The sequence below is a fragment of the Notothenia rossii genome (genome assembly GCF_949606895.1).
Source record: "Notothenia rossii genome assembly, chromosome: 5".
Lineage (NCBI taxonomy): Eukaryota > Metazoa > Chordata > Actinopteri > Perciformes > Nototheniidae > Notothenia > Notothenia rossii.
This window is the reverse complement of record NC_136903.1, coordinates 72,376,300-72,396,081: the sequence shown is the minus strand read 5'-3', so window position 1 is coordinate 72,396,081 and position 19,782 is coordinate 72,376,300. Positions and strand designations below refer to the sequence as shown.

General features: G+C 39.2%; 2 protein-coding genes across 5 annotated transcripts; both read right to left on the bottom strand.

The window, feature by feature from the left end:
• Positions 1–34: 34 nt before the first annotated feature.
• On the bottom strand, positions 35–3,571 carry arpc4 (actin related protein 2/3 complex, subunit 4). Its single transcript, XM_079684314.1, has 6 exons — positions 3,437–3,571; positions 2,082–2,200; positions 1,830–1,941; positions 1,591–1,686; positions 721–891; positions 35–521 (listed from the first exon to the last, which is right to left on the bottom strand). Exons 1-6 carry the CDS (start codon positions 3,437–3,439, stop codon positions 516–518), a joined length of 507 nt encoding a protein of 168 aa, XP_079540440.1. The 5' UTR covers positions 3,440–3,571; the 3' UTR covers positions 35–515.
• Positions 3,572–5,699: 2,128 nt separating this feature from the next.
• Positions 5,700–16,491, bottom strand: LOC307040689 (ras-related protein rab7-like). 4 transcript variants are annotated; one of them, XM_079683798.1, is made up of 6 exons: positions 16,134–16,491; positions 11,541–11,603; positions 9,762–9,888; positions 9,143–9,361; positions 7,206–7,334; positions 5,700–7,057 (listed from the first exon to the last, which is right to left on the bottom strand). In XM_079683798.1, exons 2-6 carry the CDS (start codon positions 11,591–11,593, stop codon positions 6,962–6,964), a joined length of 624 nt encoding a protein of 207 aa, XP_079539924.1. In that variant the 5' UTR covers positions 11,594–11,603; positions 16,134–16,491; the 3' UTR covers positions 5,700–6,961. The 4 variants fall into 4 exon arrangements, with proteins under 4 accessions (XP_079539924.1, XP_079539923.1, XP_079539922.1 ...); XM_079683797.1 differs by having other exon boundaries at positions 16,152–16,488; XM_079683796.1 differs by lacking the exon at positions 16,134–16,491 and adding an exon at positions 15,500–15,574.
• Between the last annotated feature and the right edge of the window lie 3,291 nt (positions 16,492–19,782).

The following is a 19,782-nucleotide window of genomic DNA, read 5'->3' as shown; positions in this document are numbered from 1 at the left end:
TCATTGTGCTTCGTGTCACAAAAAAACTCTAAAATACAAAGAATAATATTTTTTATTTATCATCACTTTCAGCAAGTATACTTTTTTTATGATTATTTCCATCTACAATAGGTGTTTTCTGTGGACTGAAGAAACGTGCACCAATTGATTGCCTTGTGGTTTAAGGTCTGTCATAACAAAACATAGCTAAATGGATATGCATATAATATATATATTTAAAAAACATTTGAATCCATATTACCCTGTGCTCATAAATATTGATAAAAATACATTTTTAAGGACCTGCCCTGACTTCTAACGTTCTAAAGGCAGAAATTAATGTTTGGTATGAATATTCAATATTTACACACAAAACATATCAATATTTCTGAGCAAAGATTAAAGGGCAGAAGCCCGTTGGTCTTATGTTTCTCAACTTCTCTCGGCTGAGCAGATTCAGCCTCCTCTGCTCTGTGAAAGCTCCACGGTGACGGCCAAGATCGCAAAAGGAATGTATTCCCAGGGTTCTCTCCCTTTTAGAACTGCAAGAGTCAAAAGAAAAACAATGTCTAAGAAACAGAACATCTGAAGGAAATAATGGAATAATAGCAAAACTGTTACTGTATACATATCTGAGCCAAAGTCCTACCATACAAAACTCAAAAGAATGCCACTTGTGCATAATGCTGCATCCATTCGAGCGTGAGATGCAGAAACATTTAGAAACAAACTTAAACTTACATTTTTGAGGAACTCCTCTGCAACAATACGAGCCCTGGCGTTGACAGACAGCTTCATCTCACTGATCTCCTTGTCAATTTCCTCCATGAAATGAATGACAAAGTCCACCAGTTTGTGCTTGTACATCTGCTCTGTGTGGAAGTTGGTGATGAGAAAACTGATGTCATAGCCCTGCGAAATGAAGATGGGTGACAAGAGATTGTTTTAAAAACTCCAAACAGCAATAAACCACACAAATCAAGGTTTCCACTGTTAGCAACAAATCATTTTTCTGGTCAATTTGTGGAAAACATTAATGGCTTAAACATAAAATGGCAACAATCCTTTGAAATACATTGATTGGTTTCTGCTATCTCCACTAACTGGAACATTCAGGTTGCGTTCATGAGCAATAACCATTACTGGCCATTTAAGGACTTACATTAACTCATCTTTGATGTTTTATAATGTATAAAACAATTGTTATTTTTGGTTCATTACCATCCATTACCTTTAACAGGAAAACGTCTTGCTCGTAAGGCAAGAGCTCAACTTAGATAAGATAAGTTAGTACTTTATTGATCCCAATTTGGGACATCTTTGTGTTGCAGCAGCAATGACATGGTATTGTACAATACAAATTCAAAGACAAGAAATAAACAAGAAAGTAGAAAATATACATGTTGAATTTACAAATGAACAATAACAAGATGTAAAGCAAGGTATTATAGATACATAAGTATAAGTATGTGACAGATGGAATATGAAACTGAATATATAAATGTAAAATGTACATTTATTCCAAGAGAAACTATGGAGCAACTAACTTCCAATAAATAAATAGGTATAAATAGAAACCCTGTAAATGTGACACTGTCAATGTCCACTTGCCTCCACTGGTTTCCTTCTGAGGATGAAGAAGTTCTCCGCCCTCATCATCATGAACCGCATGAATTTATGGCACAGGATCTTCTCAATCTCATCGGCCTGCAGCAGCACAGTATTTCAAAGGACAGTCAGGATTACAAGTACACTTTGGAACTTTATATAATAATCGTTGTATTTACTTGTTGATAAGCAACCATTTGTGTCTTGTCAGGGTCTTAAACACATAACCATTGTGACCCGACCTGCTTGACAGCGATGCTGACTCGGACAGAGTTGATGGAGCCCTCGATCAGAACTTTCTCTTTGTCGTTACGGCTGATGATCACAGGCTGGAGGAGCAACTCTTTACTGCTCCTAAAAGGGGGAGAAAAACAGAGAAATCATTTTCGGTCGCACAATCAGTCCACAGGGACTAAGAAGGGAAACCCAGAATGCATGCACTGCTGGGTGGTATATGCTCCAAAGTCAATTTCAAAGTTGAGGTGACAACTCACCGTACTTCCACCTCTGGTTTGTTGTGTCTCTCCACCACCTGCGAGGAGAAATTCTCCAGGCAGACGGCCGCTTGCAGGGTAGCACGAACTGCATTGAGATATGGGCGCAATGTGGCCGTCTGAGAGAGAGAACACAGAAAAAAGTAGATGAGAAATAATCCTAAGGAGAACGTATGAATCGAAAGGCAGGTAGAACTAAGACTCAAGACCTCTTAAAAGCACTATTCACTGGTTTCACTGCACATAATAACTTCTACAGTGATATACACAATGACTGCCTTCACATGACACAACCAGCAATTCATCAAAAGCACATATCCCTTTTTTAAGATGTTGTGCTTCTCCTATTGTATACAATTATCATAATGAAACAAATCAGCAGTTTCTTTATTGAAAAATATTATTTACCTTCAAAAGTTTAATGACTCCAAAATCAATGTATTGTATCAGTACACCTTTATTTTAAGAACATTTTATTATGGAAAAAAAAGTTCCAATAGAAACTAATTCATTTTTCTTTAAAATATGAGAAGCAATAAAATCAAACGGTAAAAAATAAGTTTTTCCCACACATCCAATGTAGCAATAACATTCTGCATTGATTTGTGTTGCATAATGTTCAATAATACGAGCAAGACAGCACAAGTATATTTATAATAATATTGTGTTTCTGTCGTTAAAAAAATACATTATCGATTGTCTCTGAGAGCTAGCTTTCCTCTGACCATTATGAATATCAAAAATCAAACATAAAACTTCCCCGCAGTGTAAGTAGTGGATAAAGTACTATCTTATCTTATCTCTTAGTACAACTACCAGTATCCTTACATCTGTAGGCCTCCGGTAGAGTAGGCCTACGTAACTTGAGGAAATGTAACTTAGGCTCAAACCACTGGGTGTTCGTGTTCAGAATAGTAAGAACCACTGGTATAAATGTACCAAATGATAATTTATCAATAAAATGTTCATTTAAAGCTGAGGGACAAACCAACATCACCGTGTTTATCAGTTCAGGTGGGTCACCATTATGTGTCCACCATTGAACGTTACTTAGCAACAAAGTATTACTTTTGGAGCTGCGACCTGACGGTTCATTATAACATAAACACTCATTCACACTCTGTGCTCACAGGTACGAAGAGGCCATTACATTATCAAGGATGTTTCCTTTTCAGCTAATGTTAGCATGTTAGCTAACTGCCTGCAGCTATTCTGAATAGTAATAGAGAAAAAACGAGCTGTTATCCCTAAATTAATGCCGTATTAGTCAAGGAGAGTTAACGACTTAACATCGGCAAGGTTGGATACATGTAACTGATTAACTGTGTCGGTTTATCAGCTCAAATGTATCTTACCATATTTCTCTGTGATGAGCGGCTGCTAAAGGCGGAAGTAGCTACCCTTGACAGGTTTTCCGTAAACACAACAGCGGAACTCAGCTAAAAAAAATACGTTTTCCGTTATACTTTATTAAAAAATAAAGGCAGTTGATTCCCTTTTTCTTCAACACAAATAACAAGATCATTAGAGACAAAACATGACCGCACTTGTCAATGTTAACATAATATTGCAATGGGGTCCAGGATTGTCTTTAATGTATCAGGGTTTGTTAGTGTGCCAGAATTTAAATTACAATAATGCCAAATATGCAATAATCCCTGAAATCCAGTAAAAACTCACCGGGTCATGATAGAACTAATTTTAAAAATGAATAACATTCATATAAAATAGAAGACACACAACAATGCAATGAAATTAGGTTTACTTTATTTGTCCAGTGTAGTTATAATATCTGGTATGAATCGGAAGTCATTGGGTCACATGACATGGAAGCGAATTAAAATAAATGACTTTTCTTTGAAGAATATTAATTAAATCAATTTGAAAAAGCAGTCAAATCAAGTCCTTACATGTCCAGTGTAGTAATATATTTCATAATTGATTTGGAATTGTTTGGTCACATAATATGGAAGCCGTTAATAATATCAATACTTTTCAAATTCTCGTTTGGATGATTGAATGACTGGCCCTGACTCACAGCTACTCAGCAGCTAGAATGTTACAAATGCTTTCCCTGCCATGACAATTCAAAGGGTCTGCTGCAGAAAAGGTTTGTAGGCCTTTGAACACAAGTGTTGCACTGTAGGAACGGCACGGTTTCAAATAATGCAAATAAATGTTACTTTGCTGTTACGATTTAACTGTTTATGCTATTTGTAACACTTGTACTTTTCCTACAATGGCACAACAGATTGTGTTCATGGCTGTGTTCTTCAAGGCCCTGCAGACCTACACAACTCTGCAATAGACAAGTTTACGCGACAAACCACGGGTAGCGCCATAACCCTACACAAATGCACTTCATTTCCGCCGGAAGTCTTTTGCACCGCGTCTGTCGGTGTAAACCGGTGTAAACAGTCAGACGGGCACTGGTGTAAACACAGCGATTTCGATGCTAACAGTGATGCTAGCTTGGGAACACGATTCTACTTCTTTGAAATTGTTGACGATTTTGTTGAGGGAAGGTTACAGTTCTGCAGTAAATATCTCAGCATTTTAAAACCAAAATAAACTGCCTTATTTAGGTCATGCCCACAGGAGCCAACAGTTGTCTGTTGTTTACATAATGCACAATTTACATGATCTCTTTATGCTGTGCAATATATCATATGTGCCTGTACTGTTTGAGTGAAAATAAAGTTTGATGTAATTTAATTTCATTATTGCACTGTTATTGCATTATTGCATTTCATATGTTCCTTAGAGTGCTACAATTTCTTTTAACACAGTTCATCATTCATATTAAGCTCATACTGTACATAAATAACACTGAATTAATTAATTGTTTAGAGGAAACTAAAGAAATGGCTTCAACAAGAAAGATCACATGTTTAATCCTAACAGGTATTACAAATTAAAATATAAAAGCAGCCCACACAATTACATCACTATGAAAATATTCATATATAATATTAAAAAATACAATGCATGCAGTATTTGTTGTGTTTATCTGTATTTAATGAACAACATGGCTGGGTGCTGGTTTGTGGTCGTAGCACTCTCTATCTAACCACTCGTTCAGGTGCTTTCTCGAGTGATTGCAACCAACTACCGCACACGTAGTTCCCGAACCACTTTTCTTCATGTTGTAATTGTTATATCCTCTTTGTCTCTGCGATATCAGTGCTTTGTCGGCACAACGGAGCTAGCTAGCAAAACAAACCCAGTCCGCCAAAACGGAAGTGCATTGCATCGAAGGGAGGAGTTCAGGATGTAGAGCGGAAACGGCTCAATAACTTGTGTATACTTCTGCCCGATTTATTTCCTTTTGACATTAAACCAACCTTTATATAGCCTGTGATAAATTAGAATGTACTACTGACTATAAAATAAACAATTGACTGAGTATCATGTAGTAAATCGAACATTCTTAACAAGGAGTACATGTACAGCAACACTGACAGGAAAGATAGGGAGCTGTCAATCAAGCAGCACTAAATAATCACACACATCTTATGTTTTAAGTAATACAAGAAAAATAAATCAAACAGTAAAAAAGGATGCATGAAACACCACAAGAAATTACAAAGACAGAGACACATATTGCTAGACCATTGATATATTCAAGAGTTTTATTATTTGACGTCCCAATTTTCTTTGACAACATCATTGGCATCGCAGAGATTTCTTTTCTATAAGGAGAAGGAATAATACCAGGGCAAAATGTTGGATCTTTTCTTAAAATGGAAAGAGAGAACATCCATTTCAGTTCAATCCATCAGGCATTCACCTTTACCATCTATACACTGTATGACTGTAATGCACAATCCGTTAAAAATATTAAGTACTAAGCCAACCTGAGCTACAAGCAAATAGAGAGAACAGCAATAACAAAGACATGACAGAAGAAAGGTGTATGCTGTGTTGGTGACACGATTGTAATTCCAAAGCGTTGAAAGATGTCTGATGAAGGACATGACACATACAGCAGTAATAGTAGCAGTACAAGTAATGTTACATAAAATGCAAATATGAATATATTGAGGAATTACTCCATGTTTTACAATGTGACTGCGTTTTCAGCTTTTACTTTATGTCTAGAACATTTCTTCTGCTGTGTGACGCAGTTATGAACCCAATGACACACAAGCACGAAGGGGAAAGGCAGTACAATCACAAAGTGTTCGACAGATTCTCAGGGGCTATATTGGACAGTGATAACGAGTGAGGAGGTATAATTTGAAGCTCACCAAAAGGCGTGTGGTGACAGACGTTGCCCAAAATCAGTCATCCCTCTATAATATTTAAAGGCAAAAACGTAAAAAGAAAGTGCAAAAAAAAACAAGTTTGTGTTTCGGATTGGCTTGAGAAGTAACATCAGCCAATTAAAATATATAATATGTAGTTCAACTTGATTTGTTTTTGAGAGACAGGCAATAGAAAGCAAAGAGGAAACAGGAAGAGAATAGGATACTTGGGATGCTGACGTTAGCCAACATCGTCTCACATGACGGAGCTTCGGCCAGTCCAGCTAGTTCCCAATTGGACTCTTTGAACGTGGCTCCATCTCCGTGTGAGAGTCGGGGGCCAGTTAGAATTAAGTGGGTGGGACAGGACATCACTGAGGTTGTTATTCTCTTGTGTGATCTAAGGGTACTGGATTTGTCAGCTATTGGCGCTAGTGTGATTTGTGTGCTAAGGGAGGGTGGGGGGTACATCCATGTGCAGCGTACTGCGTGAGGGGTGGTGTTGATGGAATGAACAGTTGCGTGACGGAGGAAGACCAGTAGGGAAGTCCTTTCCCTGGGGGGGGGGGGGTGATGTGACCGGTGACGGGGGAGTTTCAGAAAGCCAAGAGAGGAGATGGTCCAAGCTGTCCCTTAGCAGCTGCAGCTTTCTGCTGAAGCTTTAGCTCTGTCATTCCTGTCCAGTTTGATGGGCTCTGGGAATTCATTATACAACTCCACCTCTGTCTCCTGAAGGGCGGCAAGAGAGGAAGAATCAGTACAGGAGAAAAACAAGCTGACAAACAAATAAAGACTTGGTTTTAAATGATTTAGCTATGATTTCTGAAAAGTACAAAACACACATCTCTACTGTCTTTTGTGTTTCATTTGAACTCACTTGTTTGAGGGCGTTACGTGCAATTGTCTGGAATGCCTGTTCTACATTTATGGCTTCTTTGGCGCTGGTCTCAAAGTAGGGGATGTTGTTCTTACTCTGACACCAAGCCTGAGCCCTTTTGGTGGTTACCTGTGTGTGAGAAGAGCAACAAAAGATTCATCAATACAGTGAGCTGGAATGTAAAATGATGGGTTTGTTGATGTCTAACAGAACAGCAATATAAAAAACAGAAATGTTAAACTAAATGTAATTTCATATAATTCTTCTTTGAGTGAAGTGGGTTAAGATCTTCATATGTCGAAAAAAAAAAAAATACATTGTGCAGAGAATCTTTGTTTTTGATTTTTTTTCATGTGATCTAAACCAGTGGTTCTCAACTGGTCAGGCCTCGGGACCCACTTTTTCCTTAGTCAATAGATCGCGACCTGAAATGTTGAACCACTCAAATCTATTCAACAAAAAGTCGTGCAGTAAAATATACTCTTTTCAGCATAAATTATGAATTCAAGTGAAGCACAGTGCATATATCCCTTTTATCCCTTCACAGAACTAAAGTATGCTTTTAAAAAGGTTTAATGAGATGATGGAATCAAAGCTGAACTGTATAACATAAAAAGGCCCACATGCTGAAAACCCAACCCCAGAAGGGGGGTCTGGGGGGATGCTCACCCAGGAGCTTTTTTGAAATACTAACATATAAACTACCCATTCTGGTACACTCTGAGAAGAAAATAAATAAATCTATTGCTACCCGACATATTAATAATATTTTATGCCATTGTTTGTTTTTCACTTTGTTCTGACATCTTGCTGCTCCACTCAGAGAGAAGAGTAAAGAGGATCATCAATCATCAAACTGGGGGTCATATTTCATTATGTGTTCATTTTTATCTGAAGTTGTACCCATGGATGTATAAAGAATAGTTCTACCACAAAGTTATTCTCCGTGGGGACTTCCGGCAACAATCTTGATTTTGATTGGCCAGAAGACTCGAAAGAACATCAGCAAAGATGTTTTATTGAGAAAATGATCACTACGTGACAGAAGTTTTCAAAACCGTTCATGGTCTCCGGTACTTCCAGTCCAACGCCTACTACTGCATGCACAGCGTTAGAAAATCGGGCCTTCAAAATAAAAGTTTGACTTCCCCCCCCCCCCCAAAAAATAAATAAAAGGACATTGTTTTTCTTCTTCACTCACACATCTGCGACCCACTTGAAACGGGTCCGCGACCCACTTTTGGGTCGCGACCCACTTGAGAACCACTGATCTAAACAACCAGTAATAATGTGCTATCATTTCGCCATACTCAGAGAGAAGCATACGCTGACCTGCATTAATGTAATACCTTTATGAACCTACATTACTTTGAACCTTGTACTTTAATAAAATGAATACCTTTGCCCAGGTAGTCACGCTCTCTGCCACCTACTGCAGTTTGTGTGCACTGAGGAACTTGATTATGATGTGATTTAAACTTTAGTCTCAGTCCTCACTTATTCTGTACTCCAGCACCAGAAGAGAAGCACTTTAACAGCAGTACCGCTTACTGTAGTTAAGCATGCTTGTCAGAAATAAAAGCTATAAAATACAGTAATATCCAAATTCTAAATCAACACTTGAACGCTACGCAGCGTTTTTGATGTTTGTCTTTTCATTCAACAAAATAAACAGCTTGCTCTCCCACTTGCTGCACAGAAAGGGAAGCACGCATTATGCTTATTGAAAAAAGTTGATTTAATACAAATGGAAACTTATTTAATCTGAGGAATTTATGATTTTGTTGGAGCTTTTTTAGGGTTATGATAATAAAATATGACAACAGATATTCAAAAGCGTTGAAAACCTCAAAAGAGGCTTTGGTTTAAAAAATAAATAAAGATAATGCAATGATGGTCATAATAGAGGCGTTATCTCCCCACCCCCCTTTACCAACCTGTCTGTTCTCCAGGTCAATCTTGTTTCCTAGAACCACAAAGGGGAAGTTCTCGGGGTCTCGCGGGCTGGCCTGGATCAGGAACTCATCCCTCCAGCTGTCGAGGGTCTTGAAGGTGTTGGGTGCAGTCACATCGAATACCAGCACACAGCAGTCAGCTCCACGATAGAAAGCAACGCCGAGAGACTGGAACCTCTCCTGGCCAGCTGTGTCCCAGATCTACACAACACAAAGAGACACCAGTTAAGGTCCTGGACTGAACTACAGAAGACAAGAAAACTGCTATAAACATGAACAACTATTGGAATAATGCAAAAACACTGACGACATGGTGTGTGTCTAACAGAAGGGAAGTATTCCCCAAGATGATATGTGCAATATATATATTGCACATATCATATATAATGTATAATAGTTAATAAATGTGCAATATTAATTCTCAGAACTGTTACAGGATGTGTTTTTTGTAAATTGTGTAACTTTTATTTTTTTATTTTTTTAATGCATGCTACTTAGGTAACATTAAGCTGTCTTTGGCTCTTTCCTGCTGTTACAATGTAAATGTCCCCTCTGTGGGACTAATAAAGGTATTCTGATACCTCTCCAGCTCTATTTGTACCTGCATTGTGACGAGCCGGTCGTCCACCATCACCTCCTTGGTCAGGAAGTCTGCTCCTATTGTAGCTTTGTACTGGTTACTAAACTTCTTGTTCACATACTGGTTCATTAGGGAGGTCTTTCCAACACTGAGAGGGAAACAAAACAGATGGATATGATAAACTGATATTAGGCGCGTTCACACCGGAGTACTTTTCCCCTTTAGTTCCGTTAGTACCCCTTATGTCGCGTTCACACCAAAAAGAGTACTTAGTGCCGGGAACTTTTACCCCCATTTTTAGAGCCTGCTGAGAGGTGGCACTCTCCTGGGGGAAAAAAGTGCCCCAGTTCTGATTGGCTGGGCGAATTGCAAAGCACTCCCCGTAAAACTCTGAAATGTTTTGTAGAGCCGCCATTTTATTATCCTCGCATTGGCATTATTAGCATTCGCCCAGCGCACAAACGCAGAGAGACCAACTTATGGCAACACAAAATAAAACATGGGAGCGGTGGAGTGATGAGGAGGTGTCGGCGTTCTGTCGATTTACTCGGAAGGCTTGAGTCCCAGCGGCTTCTACTGAAGCCAGTCCCCAACTCCGGGGACTTCCGGCCGAGTACTTCAGGCGGCAGTATACGCCGTGAAGTTGTTTGCGGCCTGCCAGTAAACCCAAAGCAGAAGAAGACGAAGTGACGTCAGCGGCTCATTTGCGTAATCTTCCCTCAGGGAACTTATTCCGGTGTGAACGTGATCGGCTCTTAGTTCCATAGGGGAACTAATGGCGCATTTCCACCATGGCGGGGAGCGCGGTTTAAGCGTGTCGTGCCGGGCCCGTTTTTTGTTGCGTTTCCACTATGCCTAGTTCCGGCCCGGGGCTATTTTTTCACCTTTTTTCTGGCCCGACAAAATCGTGGTTCCATTGGGGCCAACACAGAGTGACACTGAGTCGGGCTGAGTTTGCTAAACTAGAGAGAGAATCGCTGGCAAGGGGACTACAACTACAACAAGATGAACATATTTGACCGTGATTTGATTGTAATACACGTTTCAAAATGATGCCGAAGTAACAACATACTGATACCGGTTAGTAAAAACCATGAATTAATGCTTTGACAAGTTTGCAGACAGACGGCAGGCGAAAAACCTTTTAAAATGTGTGTTGTCTAAATGGAGATCGGCTAAGCTAACGCAATATATGCTCCGACCACACTCACAACAACAGCATACAGACATAAATAAACCAGCGACTGTATTCGCCATGACACAGACAGCCTGTGGTTTGTACATGTTTAACTTTTGTCTAGTTTCTGAACAGATATGAGGAGCTGTGAGCTTGAGTGCAAACAGCTAACGGCTGATGTTGTTTTTCTGGGGTGCTCATTGAAGATGACGTCACAGCTCTGCCTACACTGCGTTACTATAGATACTACCCCAGTTCCTAAACTGTAATGGAAGCGGAGCATTAAAGTGAGCCGGGCCTAACAAGGCCTAACAAAACCGTACCAAGTCGAGCGAGGCCTGCGGTGGAAATGCGCCATAAGTGCTGGGAACTAAGTACGGCAAAGTACTTGGTGTGAACGCGGCTATTGACTGATAGCTTAGGTAGGGCTGTCATTTGATCCAATTGTATTTTCATTTACAATGTATTATTTATTAGGTCTGTAGAACAACGTGTGGTTGAACACAGTAGGGCAGTTCTGCCTGGAGACAGCTGATGGCAGAGTAATAAGGAAGTAGATCTAACTGATTTCTTGCCAAGAATTGCTCGTTCTGACATGAGAAATATCACGTGCTGTGACTCACCCGGAATCTCCCAGGATGATGACTTTCAGGAGCACTTTCTTCCTGGACGTCATGTTCCCACAGCTGCAGAAAGACACACAGAGTTTAGCACACAGGGAAGACCATACGATGCCTTCCTAACGTCTTCATTGCAAGTCACAACATAATCACCAGTTTTCTTTTGTTCAGGGAGATTAAAATCTACCCATAGGTAAATCTGTTACTATGCAGACGGCCCCTTTGGAAAACATTAACCTACAAAAATGTGTATTGAGTTTTATGCCCCTGGACCAATCATGTTTGAATAGCATTCATTCCAGTCATGTGCTTTCTAAGCTGTTTGACAAATCACGAGGATCACATCATTCTTTCTGTTTCACACGACAGGAAGTTTCCTCCTAGAGGACAGACTCCTTCTCCGCACTACAAGTCTAAACCATGGCAACCCACAGCACATGTTGTTCCAGTACACTCTCAGAGGGTGTAATTGACTGATAATACAGGATGAATGTGTAAGATTACCAGAATTGTATACAATGATTTGGGACAAACTGTATATCTAAAAAGGTATCGAAGGGTTAATTTCTATTTGTTAACGTCACTTGAAAAAATATTATATATGTAACAAATATGAAGCTATAAAGTGAACAAACTATGTCACTTAATAACTGAAATAGGCGAGACTAAGGCACAGCTTTGATACTTCCTGTGTGAAAATGTTGCAGAAGTTCTGGAAAAAGCAACAATAAGGTAGCACTGATTTGCGTCGGTTAGTGAAAGATATGGTATGCAATAGTTTCATGTACATATATTCATCACCATTAGGCAATCCGTTTCATTTCCAAACATTTCTAGAAACAATGGTAAGAAGAAGTGGAGTTCATCATTTCCTTCCCATCTCATCAGAATTAAAGTAATATCAAAGATATTGCCCAACGCATATACGAGTAGGAAAATGACATATTGCCCCCACACGACTCTAGCTGATTCATAAAAAAACACATCTAAATTGCAGCTGGGAGAGGATTCACTCAACCACAAGAGAGGAAGTTCACGCTGCAATAGAAATGCCAGATAGGAGAAATGAGACGTTTTATAGAATGTCACCTTTCAGATGTTCTCTGAAAATAAAACGAGCTGATTGGTCAATCCTGATCATGGGACGTCTGAATTATGAAAACATGACCATGGCTCATCTTTAGCCCCTCCTACTTTTATTATGTTGCCATTTATCCATCTACAGTAGGCCCAATCCCCCTACCTTCAAAGATTGAATCATCTTTCTTTATTTGTCAGAACTTTGATTGTATTGCCTTTAAATGCAAATGTACATTTCTCTGCCCTTGCCTTAAAAAAACTAAGGTCGAATTTCACACATTTGTCTCGTGTGCCAAGTAGAGTCCAGCACATGACGAGAAGCCGGTTTACTTTAGGTATGCATACCGACAGTGAGGAGGCGTCTAATGGGAATAACGTAGCCTGCCATTCAGCGTTTCCTCTTAACACTGAAGATGGCTTTCACTGTGACTTAGGCTAAATTAATAAAAAGGGCTATGTATAAAAGTAAAGACCAACAAAATATAGACTTGGTATTGAACTATAACCGGTTTAACAGTAAAAAAAATGACTGCACCCCATCAAATCTTAACAAAGTAAACACACATCATCAAAGACAATTAGAAATGCCTATCTGCCAACCCACGCAGGTTCAGCTAGTGCACTAGATCATAAAAGTCTTTATATGATCCGAAATTGAAACTAAGCCTTAAAACACCCTTACGCATCAGTTCTTGTCAGGTCCTGGAACAAACACGCCTGCATTCTTTCTGAAAGGAACAAAACAGCACCCACTGACTGCCACCCTGTGAAGCAGCGCCGTATGTTATGCACTTCATGTGAAGCAGCACTATATGTGAAGGAGAGCAGCATGCTAGAGACTGAGTAGATGACCGAAACATGAACAACAGCACCGAGTGCTAGGCATGCTCAGACCAAAGTCACATGATCACAAAAAAACTCAGCTCTGGTCTTTAACCTTCACAAACAGCAGAGCGTTAGATATTGACTCCTGAGTGCAGACTATCATCGCTGACGGGAATCAGGTGGAAGCCTCATTAAAAACTGTCCAATCAAGACTCAAGAAATGATACAGCAACATGACTGACACATTTTATTTTGCGAGTGAATTCATTTGAATTAAAAAAAAACAGCCAAGTTCTTCATACATTATCTGCAGTTTTGTGGTGATAATTGACGCAATTATTGTACTGGTTAATTCTCCTAAAATAATGTGCTTGGATGTATAGATTGGCCCTGATTCTGTGTTAAGAAATGAGTGTTTCTGTTAAATTAGCCAATGTGTTACAGAGACTTAAGTCAGTGTTTAATGCTCAAAACAATACGCAAACCTTTTTATTACAAGGATTTGCATTAAGATATTCCAAAGGTCAGATCACTTGGAGAAGTGTTGCAGACGCCTGACTCCTGAAATTAGCATTACTCCTGAGAATTTCTCATTTGATCCACCTCTGTCTGTCAGGTAGCATTTAATTTCCTGTCTATTAATATGAATTTGATGCGTAACTTGATCCCTAAAAATGAGAAAGATATAAATAATTGTGCCAACAGAGTTCAACAATTGATTCATTCTCAGTTAGCCACAACCAAACTATTTTATAATGTTTTATCCATCTATTGTTCATTATCACTATCTAATTACATTATTTAAGAATCAAACAGATGGCTGGGCAAATATATATAAATAAATAAAATGTGGCTTCACCAAAATCTTCATTAATGAGTTTTTAGTATAGATGCAACTGTCCACTTCACAAGACGCTAATATACAAATTGAACTGTTTATGGACTTGTATTGAGAAGTGTGTGTTCACAGCTGTCATGTGTTTTGAGTTAAATTGCCCACAGATTTCCTTCCATGTCTGTAAATCACTGTCACAAGCAGCTGGAATTCACAGGTCCTCTCTGATATGGATTATGCACCCCCACACAGACACATCAAACTCTGGACTAAAAATAGATTCTGACGGCTTCAGATGTTTCTCAATGCTCAAAGACGCCGTAAAGTTAGACCACCTTTATGTTTCGTGGTAAGCTACACAACATGCATCTTGGTTGGTGCATACAGATTTTTGGTGACCCAGGGTTAACAACATGAGTAAACACCGCATGGTCAAAATCAGCCATATTGATAGGAGGAACATACAATAAACAAAACATCAGAAAGGCCTGAGTAAAGCGTGAGAAAGTAGGATACAATATCATGTGCAACTTATTTTCATTTTTTTAAATAATGCTTTCAAAAGTAGTTGTTTACACAACACGTTTCACCATGGTGTTGTAATTCAGGATTGTATCAAATGGGAATGTTTTGGAGAAAAAGACTCCTTTCCACATGAGCCTACACACAAATCCCGACACTGAACTATAAACACTACTGAAGAACTCAGTAGAGCAGAACCAACTGGAAGGTCCTCTGTGAAACCTAAAATGAGACACAGCTATGTATGCTACATGTTAACTGTGAAAATAAATGTGAGGCATTTTAACCATGACAAGACTACATGAGTATATGTTGAGCTGAACCACTATATATATTATATATGTATTTATTTTACAACCAATTCATGCCGACTCCTTGGATATGTGTTCGCAGTAAAGTGTTTTTATCGCATGTACAGAACTTTGTCTCGAGCAAAAATCGTTTTTAAAATGTGCTATATAAATAAAACTTGATTTGATTTGATGTGTTGAAATAGAGTGGATTAAAACATTTCGGCAGTTAAATGTAAAACTCTATTATTATTGTTGCCGGTCGTCAATGACGACGATTAATCATTCAAAACGAAATCACAACGTAACATGTCTCTTACTGTTGTGTTAAGACCAGTATGATGAAAGAGTCACCATCTGAACTTGAATATGAAATCAACATATGCAAATTCATTTATGTTACCTGTCACCTTGGCAAGCTTTGGGGCAGCAATAAAGGGCGTTGTATCCACATCAGATCATTCAACTGACAACATGGTTAAACAAATAAAATACAGGACGTGTACCTGCGTGACATGTGAGTCATCACCGAAACGAAACCATTTGACGCAGATAAACACAGTGCAGGTCACCTAAGTAAGCACATGATACTCATGATGCTCTATGAGAGAGCTTGTTGACATAAGACCAATATAAACTCTGGCACTTGACACCAATACATGTGATCAAAATCCTCCCCGTCATACGGTAAATTACCATACAGAAAGTGATGGACTAGAGATTTGGAGTGTGTATCGCAACCCCTGCTTCTCTGTATACATGAAATAAAAAATGAAGTAGCCTATGAAGCGAAATCAATATTCCCGCTTTCAACCTTTGACATATATTTTACGCATCTTTGTTCGACCTCGGCTCTCGGGTTCTCCTTCCCGAGCCAGAGGAGCCAGAGGCCGGCCTTGTTTTTGTCAACCAGCTTCTTGAAAAACATTGCACCACAATGAGCTGTTAACGTCGTAGCGCTGGCGGTAATACGACACTGGACGAATTGATGAGTGAGCAAATATTAAGCATGTAAAAAGACAGCTGTCATCTAAAAAAACGTACTTTGTACTCGTAACTCACCGAAGAGGAGACTTCTGGACGGGCTAACGGGCTGTTGTTGTTCAGTTAGCGTAGCGGCTAACGAGGCGTTACGTTAGCTAGCTCACTCGCTGGCACTGCACTCGTTAGCTAGCGCTGATTTGGCAATACCTCGTTTCAAACTCTTGGAACAATGTGTTGCCGTTAACGTGAACACAAACTAAAAGCCTTTAGTAAACTGTCGACGCAGGTTATCTACAACTGGTGTGTAAATGTGGCACTTTGCGTAAAGGCTTGCCTACCAGCGAGCTAACTGTCTGCTTCTCTCTTCCCCTTTCACTTCCTTCTCCAAAACAACGCCTGCGTCTTACGTCACACCTTTGCGTCAAACGCAGCTGACTGACACTCCCAGCCCACCTATGACATCTCTTTATTTCTTCTTCTTCTTCTTCTTCTTCTTCTTCTTCTTCTTCTTCTTCTTCTTCTTCTTCTTCTTCTTCTTCTTCTTCTTCTTCTCCTCTCGGTTTTTGGCGGAATGCAAACAACCATCTCTTTATTTATCTTAGACTCATACCTATCTACATATCATCATACATCATACAGTCTATGAATAATACCTGTGCTTTACTTCTGAAGAAAGTATTGCCATGTCGCTATTTGGAGTATATAGCAACCATTGAAATTGGTTACATTATTTTCGATAATAGAAAAGTCAAGTTTATTCATAGAGCATATTTGAAAAACAACCATTGACCAAAATGCTTTACATAAGAGAAAAAAATAAATCACAGAAGTTGTCAAGTGAGAGAACATAAAGTGTATGATATATGAAGAGCTCATCATCATAGATTTACAAACAAAAAAACAGCAGTATTAACTAAGATAACTAACTCAGATAAGAGAACAAGTTGTAATAAGCAGGTCTTGATGATACATAGGATACAGCAAATATATCTTCAGAAGGATATTAATCGTATTGATGGAGGAGAGATATGAATATGGTCATCATCTTTGGATTGCAGATGTGGTCTCTCTTCCTGGCAAACTTACAACATCAACAGGGTTATTTTTCTGAGATTTGGGCTGAGTAACACACATGACATTTGCGTGCAACTGAACTCAAAATCCAGCGGAGTGCACCCTCCTGTTAAAACATGATGTTCATTCTAAACCTTAGAAACCTAAGTTACTATAAATGATGGTTTAGTGTGTTTAAGTTTAGTTGTAGTGAATCACAGCCAAAGGGAGAGCACTGATGATCCACCACTAGAGGACAGTGTCAACCCACTTTGAAAGAATGACCCTTCTAAACTTGGGTTTGTCCCAGACATAAGCTCACATTTATGTTTTGGACCTCCGTAGAGCTATGTAGCACACTGTGGTGTTGACAGTGTGCTGAACAGTGTTTAAGACAAAGATAGTTAAGTGATACACAGGAGAGTCTCTTTTTCCCTTAGAAAACTAAAAGAAAGTGTTGCAGGAACATGCAAATATGAGCATGATGCTTTCCAGCCTGTCTGCAAAGAAGTATGTATTTAAAAACCATAACAAAACTACTGAAAGATGTCATAAACGTCAGTTCACCTGTCTGAGGAATAACAATTGTATTTATACTTAAAAGACATGACAAAACAATGTACATCATTTTACATTGATAAAAGAATAACCTATAACTTGTACTGTATAGTATGATATAAAATTCGCTACAAACTTACAATTAAGTACCACAGACAGAATAATCCAATTTCTGGATATTGGGAGTGAATAACATTATGTTTCAATAGTAGAACCTTCCTCATGAAATCTGAAACAAGTTTTTTTTTTGGTCAAAAATGCTGCACTATCTGATTGATCTGTCAATCACTACATTCATTTCATTTACCAACAAAACATTTATTCTCAGCCATACACATTAGTAGAATTAAATGGATCTGAATTCATTTACAATAGTCACATTTTGAATCTGTATTCCTGTTGCATTATTTATGGATGAACGTGTCCTTACTATCTTGTGTGTGATATTATGTTCATAAACGTTCACAGATATGTTGATATCCTTTTAAGGGTACTTTTTTTAACAAATGGAAAAGTCAGAATAAATCACTGGCTGAAAACAGTTTAAAATCCATTATCATTTTAAGAAGTTCAGAATGGCAGCCTCTGTAGAGATCTTATTGTTTATCATAACTGTAGGGTTTGCATTGGTTATATATTCAATTAAAAATAACAGTAATTCCAAATACTCTCCTTGGGTCTTCTTTATGATCTGCATTTAAATTCAATTTAGACAATATTTTTAAAAGAACACTGAGCTGCCTTTGGTTCATCAGAACGATCAGCTTTCCATATAAGAATGACGTTTTTCTCAATGAACAGAGAAGTCCTTCTGAGATCCATGTTCATGTGTCAGTGTGTCTACATGTGTGTTTGTGCTCCTTGTTAGTGGGAGTGTGCCTCTCCAGAATCCTGATGACTGGTGTTTATAGAGGAATTCCTGTCTTCTCGTTCCTATTGAATGTAGAGTCTTTATGGCCTCTTTGGAACTCCGTTTGTAAACACAAATACTGCGACACAAAAGGACACAAGTAAGAAAAGGGTGCACAGGAGGAAGGTAGCAACATACTTTAAGCATCTGCTGCCTTTTCATCTCTACAAACATTGCTGCATACACACAGTCCTCCAGAAGAAGAAACTTTTATTCTAGCATAAACAAGCAGCATGTGAGACAGATATGATTGCAAAGGCGGGTAAAGAGCTCACCCACAGATTTAAAAAAAAGTGAATATATCTGTGAAATACTGGTTTTATATTTGCATATTGTAACACAGCATTTGTGTGAGTGTGTAAACATTCACCTCTGTGTGTGGCTGTGTGGGAGTCTGAGAGAGAGCATGAGATGAGTTAAGGAGATGGACAGATTGTGTGTGTGTGTGTGTGTGTGTGTGTGTGTGTGTGTGTGTGTGTGTGTGTGTGTGTGTGTGTGTGTGTGTGTGTGTGTGTGTGTGTGTGTGTGTGTGTGTGTGTGTGTGTGTGTGTGTGTATCAGGGGGTGGGTGCATTAGTCCATGTCAGACAGCAAAGAGTGTCGCAGTTATCTAGGAATCTGAGCCAAAGCAACCTCACTCACAGACAGAGAGCAGGAGAAAGAGGAGGACCCAGAGTGAGATGAACTGAGAGAATTAAAAAAGGAGAAGATGAGAATGAATGAAGCACAAAGAATATAGAAAACGAGACAGACGGGGACAACAATAAAAAAGGTTAAGTTAGCAAACACTTTGCACCTGAAGGGACAGTTCTTGAAATACAAAGGAAAGAGAAGTGAACGCTGTATGAGAATTAACAACTCCAAAAGGACAAACAACCTACAGCTGAGAGAAAAAAGGATTATCCCCTGCTGGAGAAAGTGGACGAGCCTGCACCTCTGCACTTTGTCATGATTTTACTCAGTTCTCTCAGTTTGCTTCCTCTGCTGTCGCTGTATGTGGGCGCCTTGATGTCCTCAGATGCTTCTCCAGCCTGCACACACCCTCCCTGCAGGGACAGGCTGGTGGCTGCTCCCCTCCAGCCCGGGACAGGAGCAGGTAGCGGGGCCTGTGAGGGTCAAACTGGGTCAACAGCCTGCAAGATGGGGGTTTCACTACCAGCCGTCTCAGATGTTCCTCAGAAGGTGGAGG